The 18,744-nt window shown below is 34.9% G+C and overlaps 1 protein-coding gene across 1 annotated transcript in view; it reads right to left on the reverse strand.

The window, feature by feature from the left end:
• Positions 1–8,228: 8,228 nt before the first annotated feature.
• Positions 8,229–18,744, reverse strand: part of LOC149781735 (zinc finger MYND domain-containing protein 12-like) — a 45,335-nt gene continuing 34,819 nt past the window's right edge. Inside the window, exon 8 of the mRNA XM_089935846.1 lies at positions 8,229–11,362. Coding sequence (XP_089791972.1) covers positions 11,237–11,362 — 126 coding nt within the window. The 3' untranslated portion in view covers positions 8,229–11,236. The remainder of the gene's footprint in view (positions 11,363–18,744) is intronic.

Raw genomic sequence — 18,744 nt, forward strand, 5'->3', positions numbered from 1 at the left:
TTTTTCGCCATTTACTATTGATAAAACGTAGGACTTAAGTGGTATAGGCCCTTAGCATGTCACTAATGCATCCACTCCAACTGCACATGTTGCGTATAGCTGCTTCCAATTTCATATAGGCCCTTAGCATGTCACTAATGCATCCACTCCAACTGCGCATGTTGCGTATAGCTGCTTCCGATTTCATATCGGCCCTTAGCATGTCACTAATGCATCCACTCCAACTCAGCATGTTGCGTATAGCTGCTTCCGATTTCATCACATTAACTATTTGAGCTCTTTTTTGTTTTAAATTAACAAATTACATCAGATCTGGCTGGGTACACTTTTCGGTCTAATTTTGCTCTCACCAAATCATTTCCTTCATATTCTTCATAATCGCTTCTCTGCACTTCTACATACTTTTTAGAAAATGATATTAAAAATAGTCTCATCTGTCCATACCATGGCTTTTATTCGATGTTTGTAATTGTTGCAGAACCTTTTGCGTGCACTTTTATTTGTGGGGGAAAAGGAGGCTCAGCCGCTGAAATCTCGTGCGTATATTAACTAATCATCTTACATCTTCTTTTAGAGTCATCTAGTCAGGATAATCGTTGTTTCCATATTTCGGTTTTTATGGCAAATTGGCAACTAGCGACTAAGCTTATTTTTAATACCGTATTTACCGCAAATGTTGGGACACCGTATTTGTTGGGACACCATAAATTAATTTTAAAAGTAATTTTTTGTGCACTGTATGTTCTGGGACACATCGTTTTTTTCGAGTCGTAAGTTGTGGGACACCTTTTAAATCATTCGAAAATTACATGTCGGAAATTGCAATCCAACTGAAATTTTATTTTTTAAATATAAAATTGTACTTGAGATAAAAATCTTTAATCCATTGCAGCAGCATCTCATCAACATAACCCTTCTCCTGCACACGTACGGTCTATTATTTTGGTACATGAATACTTTTTTAACTTTCTCATACCGTGAAAAATTGTTGGAGGCAACACACCACCTGAAGTGGAAACTGCAAGAACAAAAGGAAGACTTTTTTTCAAATCTGCACTAGTCTTGCTAATTCTCACACTTTTGATGCCCATCTTATTGTCAGTCCATCCAGGAATGCAATCAAAGTACACTAGAGTTTCATCCATGTTAATGATCATATTGTCGGGGAAATGATCTGTTTCTCTTCTGGCCATCACAAATTCATCACGTGATTTTATTTTCTCCAAATCTTCTGGATGATGCTGGGTCATCGATGTTCGCGCACGAAGCACTATATTGTGCAACTTTAAAAACTGTTCCATTGTTTTACTTTATTGTCAAACTTTTTGTGAAAACTGTTGAAAAGGAACCAAAGTTAGCTTCCATATCTTGGTCGTCTTTGTATATTCAAAGCTAAAAAAATAAATCGGCACACTTAAAAGAATCCAGTAGTCGGCATCTGATGTCAGCTTGCTTTGCAATAAAATAACCATTGTATTGATATCCTTTAAAAAAAATCGGCTTCCGAGTCCAAAGTCGGCTTCCAACGTCTGCTTGCTTTGTAATAAAAATAACCTTTGTCTTTGATGTCCTGTCGGCAAGTTCAAAGAAGTTTACTGCTGGCTGCCTGTTGTGTTCATTTACCACCAGGGCTTATATGTGCTTGGTATCTTTAGTAATAATTGATACAAAGGTGCACTGATGTCTGCGGGTAAATATTAATGATACTTACATAACCCACGCTGGCGAAAAGATTGTCATTTGCACTCAAGTGAATGTGTTTTAAAATAATGATTTTTATTTACAAGATACTGGCATACAGTATAGTTCTCTTCTGGCCTTAACGAATTCATCACATGATTTTATTTTCTCCAAATATTCTGGGTGAGGCTGGGTCATCAACATCTGTGCACAAAGCACTATATTGTGTCACTTTGAAATTTGTTCCAATGTTTCAATTTATTTTCAAAATTCCCGTGAATACAGTTGAAAAGGAACCCAAGTATGCTTCCATATCTCGGCCGTCTTTGTATATTCAAAATAAAGTAACCGGGGTCGGCTTCTGAGATCGCCGCTTTGTAATAAAAATAACCTTGTCTTTAAATGTCCTGTCGGTAGGTTCAAAGAAGGAGTTAACTGCTTGCTGCCAGTCGTGTTTATTCACCACCAGGGCTTATGTGTGCTTGTTATAGTAAGGATAATTATGTAACCCTAGCTGGTGAAAACACTGTCACTTGTACTCAAGTGAATGTGTTTTCAAATGATGATTTTGTTTTGTGCGAGATATTGTCATACAGTAGACCTGGATATAATTCAATCTTGATTATTTTGCACCCAACACCGTGTCATGCATGAATGGCATCTTCAAGATATCAGTTGACTATTTCCCTCTTGTATGCGATTTTGTTGGCTCCAGTTTTCAGTCGGATAACATGTTCAAACCTTTGAGCACAACCACACACAATTGTTGCTCATTGTTCATGTAAATGAACAACATGGTGTGTGGTATCGGACATAATTGATACACGCTACAGTATGGAAGCCTACGCTGCTTATACGGATTTCGTGGAAATGTTTTATTCTTTAATGCTCATGTTGAAAAAAATGGAATAAATGATAACAAAACAAGGTTAGTTTCATTCTTTTTTCTAATCAATTAAGCGTTTTATTTATCTATTTTATTGCGACGTGCAGTTGGGGGGGGGGGGGGGGGGAGAGCACAAATGCAATATCAATTTATTTCGTTCTTAAGTCTTGGGACATATGACCAAAGTGAAAAAAAAATGTTTCACCATAAGTTCTGGGACAGGAAACAAAATAATTATTTTATCGTGTCCCAACATATGCGGTAAATACGGTAGAATATGCAGTTTATGACAGTAATGGACAAAAATGTTAGAACAAAGTCGTTGAAAGCTTTTATAGCAAATACATTTTGTTCATGCTGGCCAGAAAATATTTTCCCATATTAATCCAGAACTACTCGGGTTAAGTACACAAGTATTGAATGAAAGATCTCTAGGAACTTTTTATACAGTATCATATCAATTAAAAAAAGAAAAATATTAACTGTTATTTATATTTCACTAATATTGTGAGAAGTTTGTATGATGAATTTTCATGAAAATTTTATGAATATAATGATATAGAAATTTCATATACATTTTTAAGAAATATCTTAGTGCTGCGACAAAGTATTTGAATTGTTCAGGAACCAAGTTCATGACATTTCAGGAACTTCAAAGATATTATAATAGTTCATTAAAGTTCATCAGTGTCTTCATGAACTTCAAGTGCATGATTCATCAAAATTCTTTAAGTGTTCATGAACTTAGTTGAGGAACTTTCATGAATATTTGTTCATGAACTCAAATGATGAACTGAGCATGAACGTTTCAAGAATGTTCATCAAGACGTGAATTTGTTTTCATTGGGGCAGTGAATTAGACATGCATTTCAAATCTGAAAAGCTTACACACATTTCATGCACTAGACATGCATTTCAAATCTGAAAAGCTTACACACGTCTCATGCACTAGACATGAATTTCAAATCTGAAAAGCTTACACACGTCTCATGCACTAGACATGCTCTTCAAGTCTGAAAAGCTCATACACGCCTCATGCACTACGCATGCTCTTTAAGTCTGAAAAGCTCATACATGCCTCATGCACTATGCATGCTCTTTAAGTCTGAAAAGCTCATACATGCCTCATGCACTACGCATGCTCTTTAAGTCTGAAAAGCTCATACACGCCTCATGCACTACGCATGCTCTTTAAGTCTGAAAGCTCATACAATTCTGATATACTAGGCATAATCTGCACGAAGTTCCTCACACATTTTATGTTGGATACAATTTTAGAAATAAGTTCAGATAGGGTTTGGCCTTTTTGTATTTGAAAATCTGTAATAATCCTCAGGAAGAAATCATCTTTAGCCTGTTGATTATTTTAGTTACTATATGAGGGTTGAAAAGTTCCAAAAATGCTGTAATGAAAGAGTTACTTAAACTTTAAACAATAATTTTTGTAGTCCTATTTCAAAGTAACTTTCTTTTACTGTAACACATTTTCTCATCTTGTGACCTGCAGTATGTCCCTAGACAGCATTTGTACTGACATGTAGATTGTATCTTTTAGCATTGACATGGAAATTGTATCCTTTTGTACTGACATGGAGATTGTATCCTTTAGTACTGACATGGAGATTGTATCCTTTAGTACTGACATGGAGATTCTATCCTTTAGTACTGACATGGAGATTGTATCCTTTAGTACCTACATGGAGATTGTATCCTTTAGTACTGACATGGAGATTGTATCCTTTAGTACTGACATGGAGATTGTATCCTTTAGTACTGACATGGAGATTCTATCCTTTAGTACTGACATGGAAATTGTATCCTTTAGTACTGACATGGAGATTGTATCCTTTAGTACTGACATGGAGATTCTATCCTTTAGTACTGACATGGAGATTGTATCCTTTAGTACTGACATGGAGATTGTATCCTTTAGTACCTACATGGAGATTGTATCCTTTAGTACTGACATGGAGATTGTATCCTTTAGTACTGACATGGAGATTGTATCCTTTAGTACTGACATGGAGATTCTATCCTTTAGTACTGACATGGAGATTCTATCCTTTACTACTGACATGGAGATTCTATCCTTTAGTACTGACATGGAGATTGTATCCTTTAGTACTGACATGGAGATTGTATCCTTTAGTACTGACATGGAGATTGTATCCTTTAGTACTGACATGGAGATTCTATCCTTTAGTACTGACATGGAGATTCTATCCTTTAGTACTGACATGGAGATTGTATCCTTTAGTACCTACATGGAGATTGTATCCTTTAGTACTGACATGGAGATTCTATCCTTTAGTACTGACATGGAGATTGTATCCTTTAATACTGACATGGAGATTGTATCCTTTAGTACTGACATGGAGATTGTATCCTTTAGTACTGACATGGAGATTCTATCCTTTAGTACTGACATGGAGATTCTATCCTCTAGTTCATCTCCACTTTCATAATGGTTCTCCTAAAAGATGTCTTTAAATTCCAGAAAAAGCCAGAAGCCACAAGGAGATATATCTGGAACATATGGTGGGTGATTTCGAGTTTCAATGCAAAAAGTGAATTCTGGTGCAAAACGAAGTCATCCCTCAGTTATAGGTCTGGACACTCACTATGGTATTCTCTGATGCCATGTGGTTCAAAACTTATTCCTGGTGCATTGAAGAATGTAATGCACATAACCTTTCCAACAGATTTGGAAAAATATGCTTTTATAGATGATGGTGAATTTGTGCGCTTCCAAACACTGCCTTGTCTTTAGGGTTCAACATAGTGTATCAAAGATAATCACATGCAATGATCTTATTTTAAGAAATTATATCCCTCTATTTTGTACCTGGATAATAATTTCCAGCAGATCTTTACTTGCAAATCATTATCTTCCTTAGATACAGTCTTTTAGTTTAACCAGGATTACCAATGATGAAAATCAGGGTAATACAACTGCTTGACAGGATTACCAATGATGAAAATCAGGGTAATACAACTGCTTGACAGGATTACCAATGATGAAAATCAGGGTAATACAACTGCTTGACAGGATTACCAATGATGAAAATCAGGGTAATGGTGGCGCTCACCAGATAATACGTACTTTTGAGAGAGTGACGTATGTAAGGTGAAGTAGTTCGCATTTAAAACATGCACAGTGGAGAGAATGTTTGCATACCTCTATGCTACATTAATGTAATGTGGATGATATTTCTTTTGGATAATGTACGTTTGGAAATTTTACATGATTTAAGCACACTGCTAACTAAAATGACTGCTCCCTTGTGTTAAAAAATCAGTCTGAATTAGTCTAAAGTACACTATACATAGCAGCTATTAAAATAGGGAAAATGAATGTTGCCAGACTAGACAATACCAGCTTCTGAAAGTGCAATGAATGAATTACCAAATATATAAAATGTAAAAAAAGTTATCGGCTCTTTTTTATACAATTGACCTCTGAAGTTCAGGAAGTGAAAATGACCAAGTAGAGCTAGCACTTTTTTGAAAGGTGCACATTTGAAGTAAGGCCAAGCTGTATACTCTATAATCCATAGTACACCCATCAATCATACACCAAAATAAAGGGAATTAAAGGTTCTTTGCATTATACCTAAGATATACAAGGTCTTTTTTAAATAGCCAGTATAACCAGTGAAGAAAGCCGTGGACATTCTTTTTCTTTAAATTCCTAACCCTATGCAAAATGCGAAACTGTATAGCGCCACCAATACAACTGCTTGACAGGATTACCAATGATGAAAATCCGGGTAATACAACTGCTTGACAGGATAACCAATGATGAAAATCAGGGTAATACAACTGCTTGACAGGATTACCAATGATGAAAATCAGGGTAATACAACTGCTTGACAGGATTACCAATGATGAAAATCAGGGTAATACAACTGCTTGACAGGATTACCAATGATGAAAATCAGGGTAATACAATTGCTTGACATTCTTAACCCTGTACAAAAGTGCATATCTCTGGAGTAGAACCAAAGTATTACAAAGGTATGTATAATTTGAGGTATAATTTATAACCAAAATTTTACACAAAATATTATACTCTGAGGCATAAATTTTAACCAAAAATATTATACAGGTATTTATATTTTGAGGTATAATTTTTAACCAAAATATTACACAGTATTACACAGGTGTGTATACTTTGAGGTATTATTTTTAACCACAATATCACACAGGTATTTATACTTTGAGGTACCGTTTTTAACCAAAATAGTACACAGGTATTTATACTATGAGGTATATGTTTTAACCAGAATATTGCACAGGTATGTGTACTTTGGGGTATAATTTGTAAACAAAATTTTACACAGGTATGTATACTTTGAGGTATATTTTGTTTAGAATTGTCTGCAATTAATACTCATTATTTCTGTTGAACACAAGACAAGCTCTAAACAAGGGTTCTGCAAAATACTGCCTCTTACCTTTTACCTCTATCTTGCTAGCAAAATCCTGAACATATGATTTTATTTAAATAAGGTTCTGTGGAACTGAGGTGTCTTGCCTTGGATCTCTTTTTATGACTAGCTTCTTAAATCTTAAATACAAGAAGTAACTTAAACAATGGTTCTGTTAAAAGTTGAATATTGAACACACAACTTAAATGAGGGTTCTGTGATGATGTGTCTTGCTTGTGGCCTCTTTTTATGTCAGGCACAATCTTAAATATTGAATACAAGACTTAACTTAAGGGTTCTGTGAAGTAAGGTGTCTTACCTGTGGCCTCTTTTTTTGACTAGCAAAATCTTGAACACATGAAGTAACTTAAACAATGGTTCTGTGGAAAGCTGTGACCTCAGCACCTGAATTGCAAAATCTTAAACACAAGACTGAAGTTAGACAACAATTCTGTGGAATGGTGTGTCTTACTTATGATCTGTGTCTTACTTGTGATCTGTGTCTTACTTATGATCTGTGTCTTATGATCTGTCTTACTTGTGATCTGTGTCTTACTTATGATCTGTCTTACTTGTGATCTGTGTCTTACTTATGATCTGTGTCTTACTTGTGATCTGTGTCTTACTTATGATCTGTGTCTTACTTGTGATCTGTGTCTTATGATCTGTGTCTTACTTGTGATCTGTGTCTTGCTTATGATCTGTGTCTTACTTGTGATCTGTGTCTTACTTATGATCTGTGTCTTACTTGTGATCTGTGTCTTACTTGTGATCTGTGTCTTACTTGTGATCTGTGTCTTACTTGTGATTTGTCTTACTTATGATCTGTCTTACTTGTGATCTGTGTCTTACTTGTGTCTTACTTGTGATCTGTGTCTTACTTGTGATCTGTCTTACTTGTGATCTAAATACACCTGATTAGCAAAGTCTTGAATAATAGGACTCAACCTAGACAAGGGTTCTGGAGAATGGTGTGTTAGCCTTTGACCTCTGCACCTGACAAGCACAATCTTAAACACACAACTCAACTTAGACAAGGATTATGTGGAATGATGTGTCTTACTTGTGATGTATCTACACCTGATTAGCAAATCTTTAACACATGACTTTACTTAAGTAAGGGTTTTGTGGAATGATGTGACGTGGAATTTTATAACTTTCATGTGAAAATATCAAGATCAAAGCATAAACAAACTATAATGAGTCATGTAGTTGTTGTACAAACTATAATAAATGATGAATCTGTTTTATTTCAAATTTTGGATATTAGCTGAATTCTTTGCAATTAAATTACATGACACATAAAATTTTGTCAACGATTTTTTTTTCTTCTTTCAAGTTCTAACATGCATTCACACATATCCATATATATTACATGGTCATTCTAGAACTCTTGTTCTGTGCATTAATAATAATAATAATAATAATAATTAACACCTTATAATTTAAGATAAAAAGATATGCTGAGTGGATTATTACATGTAGTTCAGTAGGAAATACTATTTCATTACAGACAATACAGACAATAATTTCAGACTGACTTGAATAACAAACAGCAAACAGACTGAATAAACTCAAATAGGTAGACTTTCAATTTTTTAAATCCAAATTCAAACTTGTCTATTTTATTTAGTATCTGATGCTCCATCGTTAAATCTCATTTATATAATTTTGGTTCTTGCTGGTGCACCTGCACATGTTGAATTGCAAAATAATATAGATAGATAGGTAGGTAGGTAAGTAAGTAGGTAGGTAGGTAGACATCAATGTTTTATCTTAATGTAAAGTTTATGAAACTCAGATCCGGACTAATATACAAATATTCTGAAAACCTGAAGCTGTGAGATGGGAATTTCAATAATAATTACACTGTATACATAAACTTGGACAGGCAGTCATAATTTTATCACACAATTGTGCCAGAGGTAGGCATTTACTAGTTCCTGTTGTGCACCTCATAGACTAATGGTGCACTTTTAGCTCACCTATTTTTTAATTCTGTGCTACAATTAAGGCAGCTAAGTGTCTTGTAAACTAATTTAAAATGTCTGAGCCATTTCAATGCTAATTAGTACATCAAGTGACTGCACTTAGGGCACAATGTTATGGATCAAAGATTAAGCCATGAAGAGATTCTACTTCTCACAGTTATTGCCTCAGAAGCACGACATACCTGTTACCTATTTCTACAATGATAAAAGCTTGTCTAATAGAATTTTAAAAAGTGGGGATGGGTTTATTCTTAGATATGGTCTTCTAAAACATTGTTGAAAGTTGGGTGTACTGCACTTTACTGTTCATTAGGCTGCAATCAGTATTACCAATTCCTTCAAATCATTTTATAATCTGTTAGATGGAATATCTTCATCAGAAAATCAATCAGACAGCCTATTACATATTTTTTTAGAGAAAATTTTTTTTCATTTCCGCAAGCCATTATCAGTAAAGCACACTGATGCTTGCTGTGGCTACTACTAAAGTCTCTACATGTTCATGAAATGGTCGTGAATAAGGAAATCCATTTCGCTTGCGAACATTCATTTTAAATAATAACGAAGCATTAATAAATACTCTAAGTTCATCTGCATCTTTTTTTTATTTTGAAATTTGCAAGCATTGGAATTTCGATTACTTTTGTGATTTATTTGATGCAAATCTTGAGTGCTAGATGCCAGCAACCATGATCTGTTCATTTCTTCTCTAAGATTTCATTGAAGATTTTGACTCAACATGATTTGGATGGAATGTGAGCCATGAAGCAAAGAATTCTCAAAGACTCATCACACCAATCAAATTTGGTTTTCAAACTGACATTCTAGGCATGAAGAAAGGAAACTTTAGATTATTTTCAGAATAAAACTAAAATGATTGTATTGCTAGAACTGTTTAATGCGAATTTGGAACGATCCCAAAACATTTCCTGGCAATGCATGGCAACACAACATCATTCTAACACATTACTCTTCTGCACTTACAGAGGGAAAAGTATTTCATTCAGATTCCATAAATTCAAAACAACTGACAGGTTCTGTAATTAATGTTTTTGTGTAACTGATATTAAAAGACTGAAATGTCACTTAAAGAAAGAATACAGTTAAATAATATTTTTTCATGCTGCTAAGACTAAACAAATTTTGCATCAAACTGTGGACCCTTTGACAAAATGTTATGACAGCTTGCATACATTTTGTTCACTCCTGGGTCAGAAATGGGAGTGAGGTTATTTAAACAACCCCACCCTACCCAACCAGTCTGCAACAAGCTTCTCAAAGTGAGAAAATGGGTTAACTTTTTGAACATGGCGTATCATTAGAGGAATGTGATACAAAGAATTCTGCTTACAGATATATTCAACTATATACAACCTATCTCTGATTATTTACATTCATAAACATGGATCAGAGTAAGTTCTTCTGGCATAACATAGATGCTGCAATGTAAGGCCATGACTTGCATCTTAAAATATAATTGTAGATCTTTCACATCTTTTCACATTACATTCATTTAACTATGTACATTCTTTTCATGTAATTAGTCTGTCTGAATTTGAATTATGTAATTAGTCTGTCTGAATTTGAATTTCTGTAATTAGTCTGTCTGAATTTGAATTTCTGTAATTAATCTGTCTGAATTTGAATTTCTGCAATTAGTTTGTATGAATTTAAATTTCTGTAATTATCTGGTCAGAATTTGATATTAAGCTGTTTCCTAACCTCCTGGAGATGCACAAAGTCAGTGCCAGAAAGAAAATACATTTCAAAATACACTAGAGTACCATATCTACTCTCTTACCGGTATAAGTCAAGTCTAACTGCAAAACACATAGACCCTGATCTGCCATCAAATACTACTGATTGCTCTAACAAACTGCATAGAGCCATATCTGCCTGTGCATTATTTAATGGCAGACCTGGGTCTGTGCAGTTTGCGGTTGGACAGTATGTGTATCTTATAGCATTGACTTAATGGACACATTCTGAAGGTTATTTTTCTCTTATAATAACACACTGACAATGGTGACAATATCATCTCATTACAATTTATCAGGAAAGGTCATTAGTATCTATTTCCGAATTTTCGTTGCATTTCACTTTGCACATGCCTGTGATATGCAATTTGTTTTGAAAATGAAACAAGCTTAAAATGTATTAGCCAATAGTGTTGAAATTATGTTTTTATATCAACTGCTCAATTCCTCTGGCATGTATCTTGACTCTTTAAGCCAATGAAGTCTTGTACATCAGTCTTTGGTGGGTGGAGCTGGAACTCTATCACACACTTTCATAAATTCCACGATAGAACGGGACAGATTATCATCAGGATGGCCCTCACTGGCCACAACAGCTTTACGACCAAACTCCTTTGCCTGAATTAAAAATAAATCATATACACTGAAAAATCACTACTACAATATATTTATTTTATTATTGGCATTCAAAGGCTGGGTGCCATCAATGTGAAACATACTCTAAACAAAAACTATCTAATGAAAATGCCATACCTGCCCGAACAAATTATACACCAAACACAAGATTTGTCTCCAAAATAACTCAATATGGTTGTGTTTTAAAAACTATGATTTTCAGTAAGCTCGAGAAAAAAAGGGAGAGAGACCTTTCTTGATACCATATTGTAACCTGTAAAAACAATAAACAGTGCTCAATGCTCATGGAAAACTATCACTACATGGCATTTTTACAGTTAATTGCTATTGAGATCAAAAGGAAATATACTCGCTGATAAACAACCACCCACAATAGATGTTTTGTGATGTTGCGTGGAGCTGTTCAAGAGCCTACTAGGCTAATTTCCATAAGTAAATTACATGAAGTAGAAAAACCCAATTCATTTGAAGTTAGACAAATCAAACATGAAACAAGTTATTTTTTTGTTGGATTTAATGATGATGATGATGTTCATCCATCGGTGTTGATGAGGACCATTTGATGTCATCAATTCAATGGTGGTGGGTCTGGAGATGGATGATCAGTCCGGTCTGGGAATGGAAGAGTCTGTTGCAATGGAGACATGGATGCACAGGCTGGTGACTGCGAGTTGCGGAACTGCTGTTCCTGGATTTGTGCAGATCATGTTTCTCAGCTGCATCCACAAGTCTTTTCTGCTCAAAGGCTGCCACACCAGCATTGACCTTACTGCACCAAGCAGATCAATCAGCAGCAAGACTCTCCCAGCTGTCAGGATCAAGGCTTCAATTCTTCAGTGAGTGCTTAAGGGTGTCCTAGTAACTCTTTTGTGACCACCATGAGATCTCTTGCCTTACTGTAGCTCTCCACAGAAGACCTCTACCGGCATGCAGACAGCATGGCAGCCCATCGGAGTTGTGCCTAGCACAGCATGGTATGGATGTTTGTCATGCCGGCCTTAGTGAGCACCCCTGTGCTTGGTACCTTGTCCTGCCTGCCATCTGATTTTCAGTAGTTTTCTCAGAGAGCTCATATGGAAGTGGTTCAGTTTTTAACATGGTGGCTATACACATTCCAGGTCTCACATGCATAGAGGAGGGTGAGAAGAACTGCTGCACAGACTTTGAGTACGGTGGCAAGCTTGAAGCCTCTTCTATCCCAGATATTTGAGCAGAGTCTGCCAAATTCTACACTAGCTTTGGCAATCCTGGTGTTGACCTCATCGTCTATGTGGACTGCTTGTGAAAGGGTGCTGTCGAGGTATGTGAACCTGTCTACATTTTGAGATTTTGGCCATTTACAGTGATGGATGGTTCCAGTTAATCTTCTCAAGGAGCTGGCTGATGCAGAACCTCGGTCTTGCTGGTAGTGATAGTGAATCCAAAGTTGGTGCACGCTGTGGAGAAAGGTCCATGCTCTGTTGTATGCCTGCCTCCATACTGAAGTTGAGTGCACAGTCATCTGCAAACAGGAGGTCACAAATGTTCTCAACTTCATCTCTGGTTTTGGTTTGAAGTGTCCTCAAGTTGAACAACTTCCCATCCAGGCAGTATTGGAGACCTACTCCCACATCACTGTCCTTGAAAGCATCTACCAATATTGCAGAGAACATGAGGCTGAAGAGAGTGGGGCAAAGATGCATCCTTGTTTCACACCATTCATAACTGCCAAGGGTTCGGATTAGTTACCCTGGTCATGGACTCTGTTAAGCATGCCATCATGAAAATGCATCACCATTTCAATGAAGACTTCTGGATATCCAAATTTGACCATGATTTTCCAAAGGCCTTCCTGGACAACAGTGTTGAATGCCTTAGGTCCACAAAGGTAGTGTATAGATGGACATTTTGTTCAAGACACTTTTCCTGCATCTGCCTGGCAGCAAAGATCATGTTGATGATGCCTCTGGTGGTTCCTCTGTGCAGTCTGATGGGTCCAGTCTTCACATGCAATGGGTGACAATCCCTAAATCACCAAGGATTTGAGACCCATCAGTTACCCTCAACCTGGTTAAGCCAGCCAGTCAAAGCCATTGCTTGTGGTGTGGCTGCTGTGCATGCTACAGCTTCTTGGAGCCATAGGTGAGAGCTGAGTGCCAAGTGGGGACCAAAGGTGGACTATCTATCCCCAAGAGTGTTAGACTGTTATCCCAGCCAGAGGATAATACCCGTCCATGAGCACTCCTTACACCATGCATTTAATGATAATGTGTAAGTCATGCTATTAAAGATTACTCGCTAGTTCATGATCAGCGGCAACATTTCTTCTAAGTCAGAATTTAATCAATGTTATAATAAACATTACAACGATAAATATTTCAGTACTCGGATTCATCTTTGAAGGCAAAAGCAAAATGTCACAACTGCTCGGCTAGTCAGAAAAAGTTGAGTCATCCATGAGGCAAGCTAAGCACAGCAAAACTAAATTATAGACCTTCTGGTTGACTTTAAGAAGTACAGCAGCAGTGAAGGGCACTGTATTCTTTGCCCATACTGTAAACACTGTATTGACATGTAGTCATTCTGGAGAGTAATATATTCATCAATATAAGAACACCACCCAACTTTTGGGGCAATGCATGAATACCCAGCTGAATTCCAAAAGTTACTAATATGTTTAAACATTAAAACTAGTCACAGTTATTGGATATTTGACACTCCCTCACAGAAATACAGATGCAGAAAGCTCACTTTCTTTAACAAAGATCTTTGGTTAATTTGAACCACAGCACCATGATAAACTCTTATGACACTTGTATCACCTTCAAACTCCTAGTGAACTATTGCAAAGACTGCCTCTAGTTAAGACAGTATTCCAGTGTGCAATGGATTTTAAAGGCACACATTTTATGTGTTTTTGAGCATGTATGTGAGTGTGTACACATACATTTCTGTGTGCTGATGACAATACAAGTCTTGACAACCAACAGCTTTTTGTTTGAAAGTATATTAAATGCTTAAACATAAACAAAATTTTTTATTTTATAAAAAATTTAGTTGCCATCATTTTCTATAGGTTTATGTGAGTTCATATCTTATTTAAACATCATTTTTGGGGTCACTTGGGATCTCAAAAATCATTTTGTGTTCACGAAAATAACCAAACACTGTCTGGGAGTTGGCAGGTATAGTTTTAGAAATTAGCAAATATTTTTGGATCAAAATCCTACCACCTTGCCACAAAAATGTAGTTGGATTATGAAAAATTAAATGATGCAGACACTGAAGCCATGCTATTTACTACTCAATTTGAACCCTAGATTTGTCACGGTTTATAGTTATCATGAATAATCTGAACTCGAAAGTTGTGAAAGTTTGTAGCTGTCATGTCTAATTTGAGCACTAGAGTTGTCATGGTTTGTAGTTATGCTTAATTTAAACATTAGTGTTGTCAAGGTTTGCAGTTTATTCTGAACTCTAGAGTAGTGAAAGTCTGTAGTTATTATGTTTAATTTGAACAATGTTTAATTTGAACCTTAGAGTTGTTAAGGTTTGTAATTATCATGTATAATTTGAACTCTAGTGAAAGTCTGTAGTTATTATAATTTATGCTCTAGAGTTGTCAAGGTTTGTAATTATCATGTATAATTTTAACTCTAGTGAAAGTTTGTAGTTATCATGTTTAATTTGAGCTCTAGAGTTGTCAAGGTTTGTAGTTGTCATGTTTAATTTGGTACAGTATTTTTGTCAAGGGTATAACTATTGTACTGAAATGGACGTCAGAATAAAGTAGAGTGATACCTATCAATTTTTAGTGGCCATTGCAAACTTTAGGTTGCTAAGCCCCAAAAGATTGGATTGAAAAGATTGTAAGAACAGAGATTTACTGAATAGAGAATTAAAACAGAAAAAGTGACAAAAAATGAAGGTTTCAATTAGGTCAAATTAAATTGTAAAGTTGTTTTAAATAGTATATCTAGAACTGACTCCATCACTGTCTCAAAATTCAAAATGCTAATTTCCAACCTGCTTTATGTTTTAACTATCTGGTGAAAAATCCAGTAGACAACTTTTGTTACCTAGAATTTGTAAAAGTGATATCTCCTATTGAAGGCTTTAGGTGGTGCTCTACAGTTTCATATTTTGCATAGGATTAGAAATTTGAAGAAAAAGAATTTCCCTGACTTTCATCACTGGTTACACTGGCTATTTAAAAAAGACCTTGAATATCTAATGTGTATTTCAAAGAACCATAAATTCCCTTTATTTTGGTGTATGATTGATGAGTGTATTATGGGTTATAGAGTATACAGCTTGGCCTTACTTCAGATGTGCACCTTTCAAAAAAGTGCTAGCTCCACTTGGTCATTTTCACTTCCTGAACTTCAGAGATAAATTGTACAAAAAAGAGCTGATAACTTTTTTTACATTTTATATATTTGGTAATTCATTCATTGCACTTTCAGAAGCTGGTATTGTCTAGTCTGGCAAAATTCATTTTCCCTATTTTAATAGCTGCTATGGACAGTGTACTTTAGACTAATTCAGGCTGATTTTTTTAGCACATGGGAGCAATCACTTTAGTTAGCAGTGTGATAAGATCATTAACAATTTCCAAAAATACAATATCCAAAGAAATATCATCCACATTACATTAATGTAGCATAGAGTTATGCCAACATTCTCTCCATTGTGCATGTTTTAAATGCAAACAACTTCACTTTACATACGTCACTCTCTCAAAAGTACATAATAACTGGTGAGTGCCTCCTTAAAGAGAACATAGGTATTATTATTGTATGATCTAATTTTGATTGTATGGCTGAAACATTTAAGTTGCAAGCATCAAAACAGTCCTTTTTAATAATTCTCTTGTATTTCCCCCCACAGAACAGTATTTATGAGTGTCATTCTCTAACAAGTCTAGCCCCCCCCCCATGATAAAAAGTGAGCTATTTTAAAAATGCATATTACATTTTGTAAACATTGTGACCAATGTTATGCTGAATGGCAGGAACATGAAACTAGCCAGAATTATTTCTGAGATATCAACAATGAATTTTACAGTTTGAAAAGGGAGGTAACAAATCATGTTCATAAAGGTCAAAGGTCAAAGTGTAAAATATTTGCCTATTGTTTAATTCATTCATTGCACTTTCAGAAGCTGGTATTGTCTAGTCTGGCAAAATTCCTTTTCCCTATTTTAATAGCTGCTATGGATAGTGTACTTTAGACTAATTCAGGCTGATTTTTTTAGCACAAGGGAGCAGTCATTTTAGTTAGCAGTGTGCTTAGATCATGTACAATTTCCAAAAGTACAATATCCAAAGAAATATCATCCACATTACATTAATGTAGCATAGAGGTATGCCAGCATTCTCTCCACTGTGCATGTTTTAAATGAAACAACTTCACCATACATACGTCGCTCTCTCAAAAGTACATAATAACTGGTGAGTGCCTCCATAAAGAGAACATAGGTATTATTATTGTATGATCTAATTTTGATTGTATGGCTGAAACATTTAAGTTGCAAGCATCAAAACAGTCCTTTTTAATAATTCTCTTGTATTTCCCCCCACAGAGGTATGCCACCATTCTCTCCATTGTGCATGTTTTAAATGCAAACAACTTCACCATACATACGTCACTCTCACAAAAGTACATAATAACTGGTGAGCACTTCATAAGCCATTTTGCTGCAGGATTAAAAAGATAAGAAATCAAAGGTTGACTGTCACTGTTTTCTAGGCTTCAGAAAATCAAGAGAATGAACAAACTAAGGGACATAACTCTTAGAAACATAATGAAACAAGCAAAAATCAAAACAAAAGAAGCATCATTAAAAAATTTCATATTTTACACTTTCTTATCAAACTGTATTTACTTCTCCACTGGTGTTGTGTTGACTTTCCATTTGTAAATAAACTGTTGAAACCAGTAATAAGTGTATCAGGTGTAAATGACCATATGCACTATATGAGTGTAATCTGGGACAAATAACACACACCTGGTAACAAGAGATCATGTGTTATAACACTATTAGTCTTTAAGACAAGAAAATACATTTTGTTGTGAATAATGGGTTTTCTTTTTAAACAGAATATTATTAAGATTATTCTAAAGCCTTATCTAATTACTCTTTTTCAAAGACTGTCTAATTACACTTATTCTAAGGCTGTATCTAATAATACTTATTCTAAGCCCTTATCTAATTATACTTATTCTAAGCCCTTATCTAATTATACTTATTCTAAGCCCTTATCTAATTATACTTATTCTAAGCCCTTATCTAATTATATTTATTCTAAGCCCTTATCTAATTATATTTATTCTAAGCCCTTATCTAATTATACTTATTCTAAGCCCTTATCTAATTAACTTTATTCTAAGGCCTTATCTAATTATATTTATTCTAAGCCCTTATCTAATTATACTTATTCTAAGCCCTTATCTAATTATATTTATTCTAAGCCCTTATCTAATAATACTTATTCTAAGCCCTTATCTAATTATACTTATTCTAAGCCCTTATCTAATTATATTTATTCTAAGCCCTTATCTAATTATACTAATTCTAAGCCCTTATCTAATAATACTTATTCTAAGCCCTTATCTAATTATACTTATTCTAAGCCCTTATCTAATTATACTTATTCTAAGCCCTTATCTAATTATACTAATTCTAAGCCCTTATCTAATTATATTTATTCTAAGCCCTTATCTAACTACAAATAGTATAAGGCCTTATCTAATTATACTGATTCTAAGGCCTTAGTTAATTATAAATATTATAAAAGCCTTATCTGATTACACTTTTTCTAAGCCCTCATCGAAACACCATTATTTTAAGGCCTTGTCTAATTACATTTTCATGAAGCCATATATATGATTACATTTATCATTAGACCTCATCTATTGACACTTATTCTAAGGCTTGTCGACTTACACTGTTACACTTATGATTATGACTGTACAGTATAACTGTCACTATGCTCAATAAACTTGACTGGCTTCAACAATATCTTGACAAATCACAAAACATACATGCATGCTGGAAGGGTTAATAAAATAATTTTGACAAGCACATGTAAAATATTAAATTTTCAATATTTTTAAGTGATTAATGTATAATATTATAATATACTTATCAATTTTCTACCCAAGTGTGAGCCAAATATTTGCTATCAAATCCCACAAGTAGGAAAATGATACTGTCATTTTTGGATCCTGTATTACCATAATCTCAGCTGCAGCTGAAACTACTTTTTCCTCCAGGTGTTCTAGTTACCACTGAATAAGTATGAATAACTATGCTGTACCCTGACCTAACATGCAAATAAACATGAGTAGCATTCTCTTTAATAAATTTTGTATCATCAAGT

This window comes from Sinohyriopsis cumingii, chromosome 15 (assembly GCF_028554795.1).
Source record: "Sinohyriopsis cumingii isolate HCF-2022 chromosome 15, ASM2855479v2, whole genome shotgun sequence".
Taxonomy (NCBI): Eukaryota; Metazoa; Mollusca; class Bivalvia; order Unionida; family Unionidae; genus Sinohyriopsis; species Sinohyriopsis cumingii.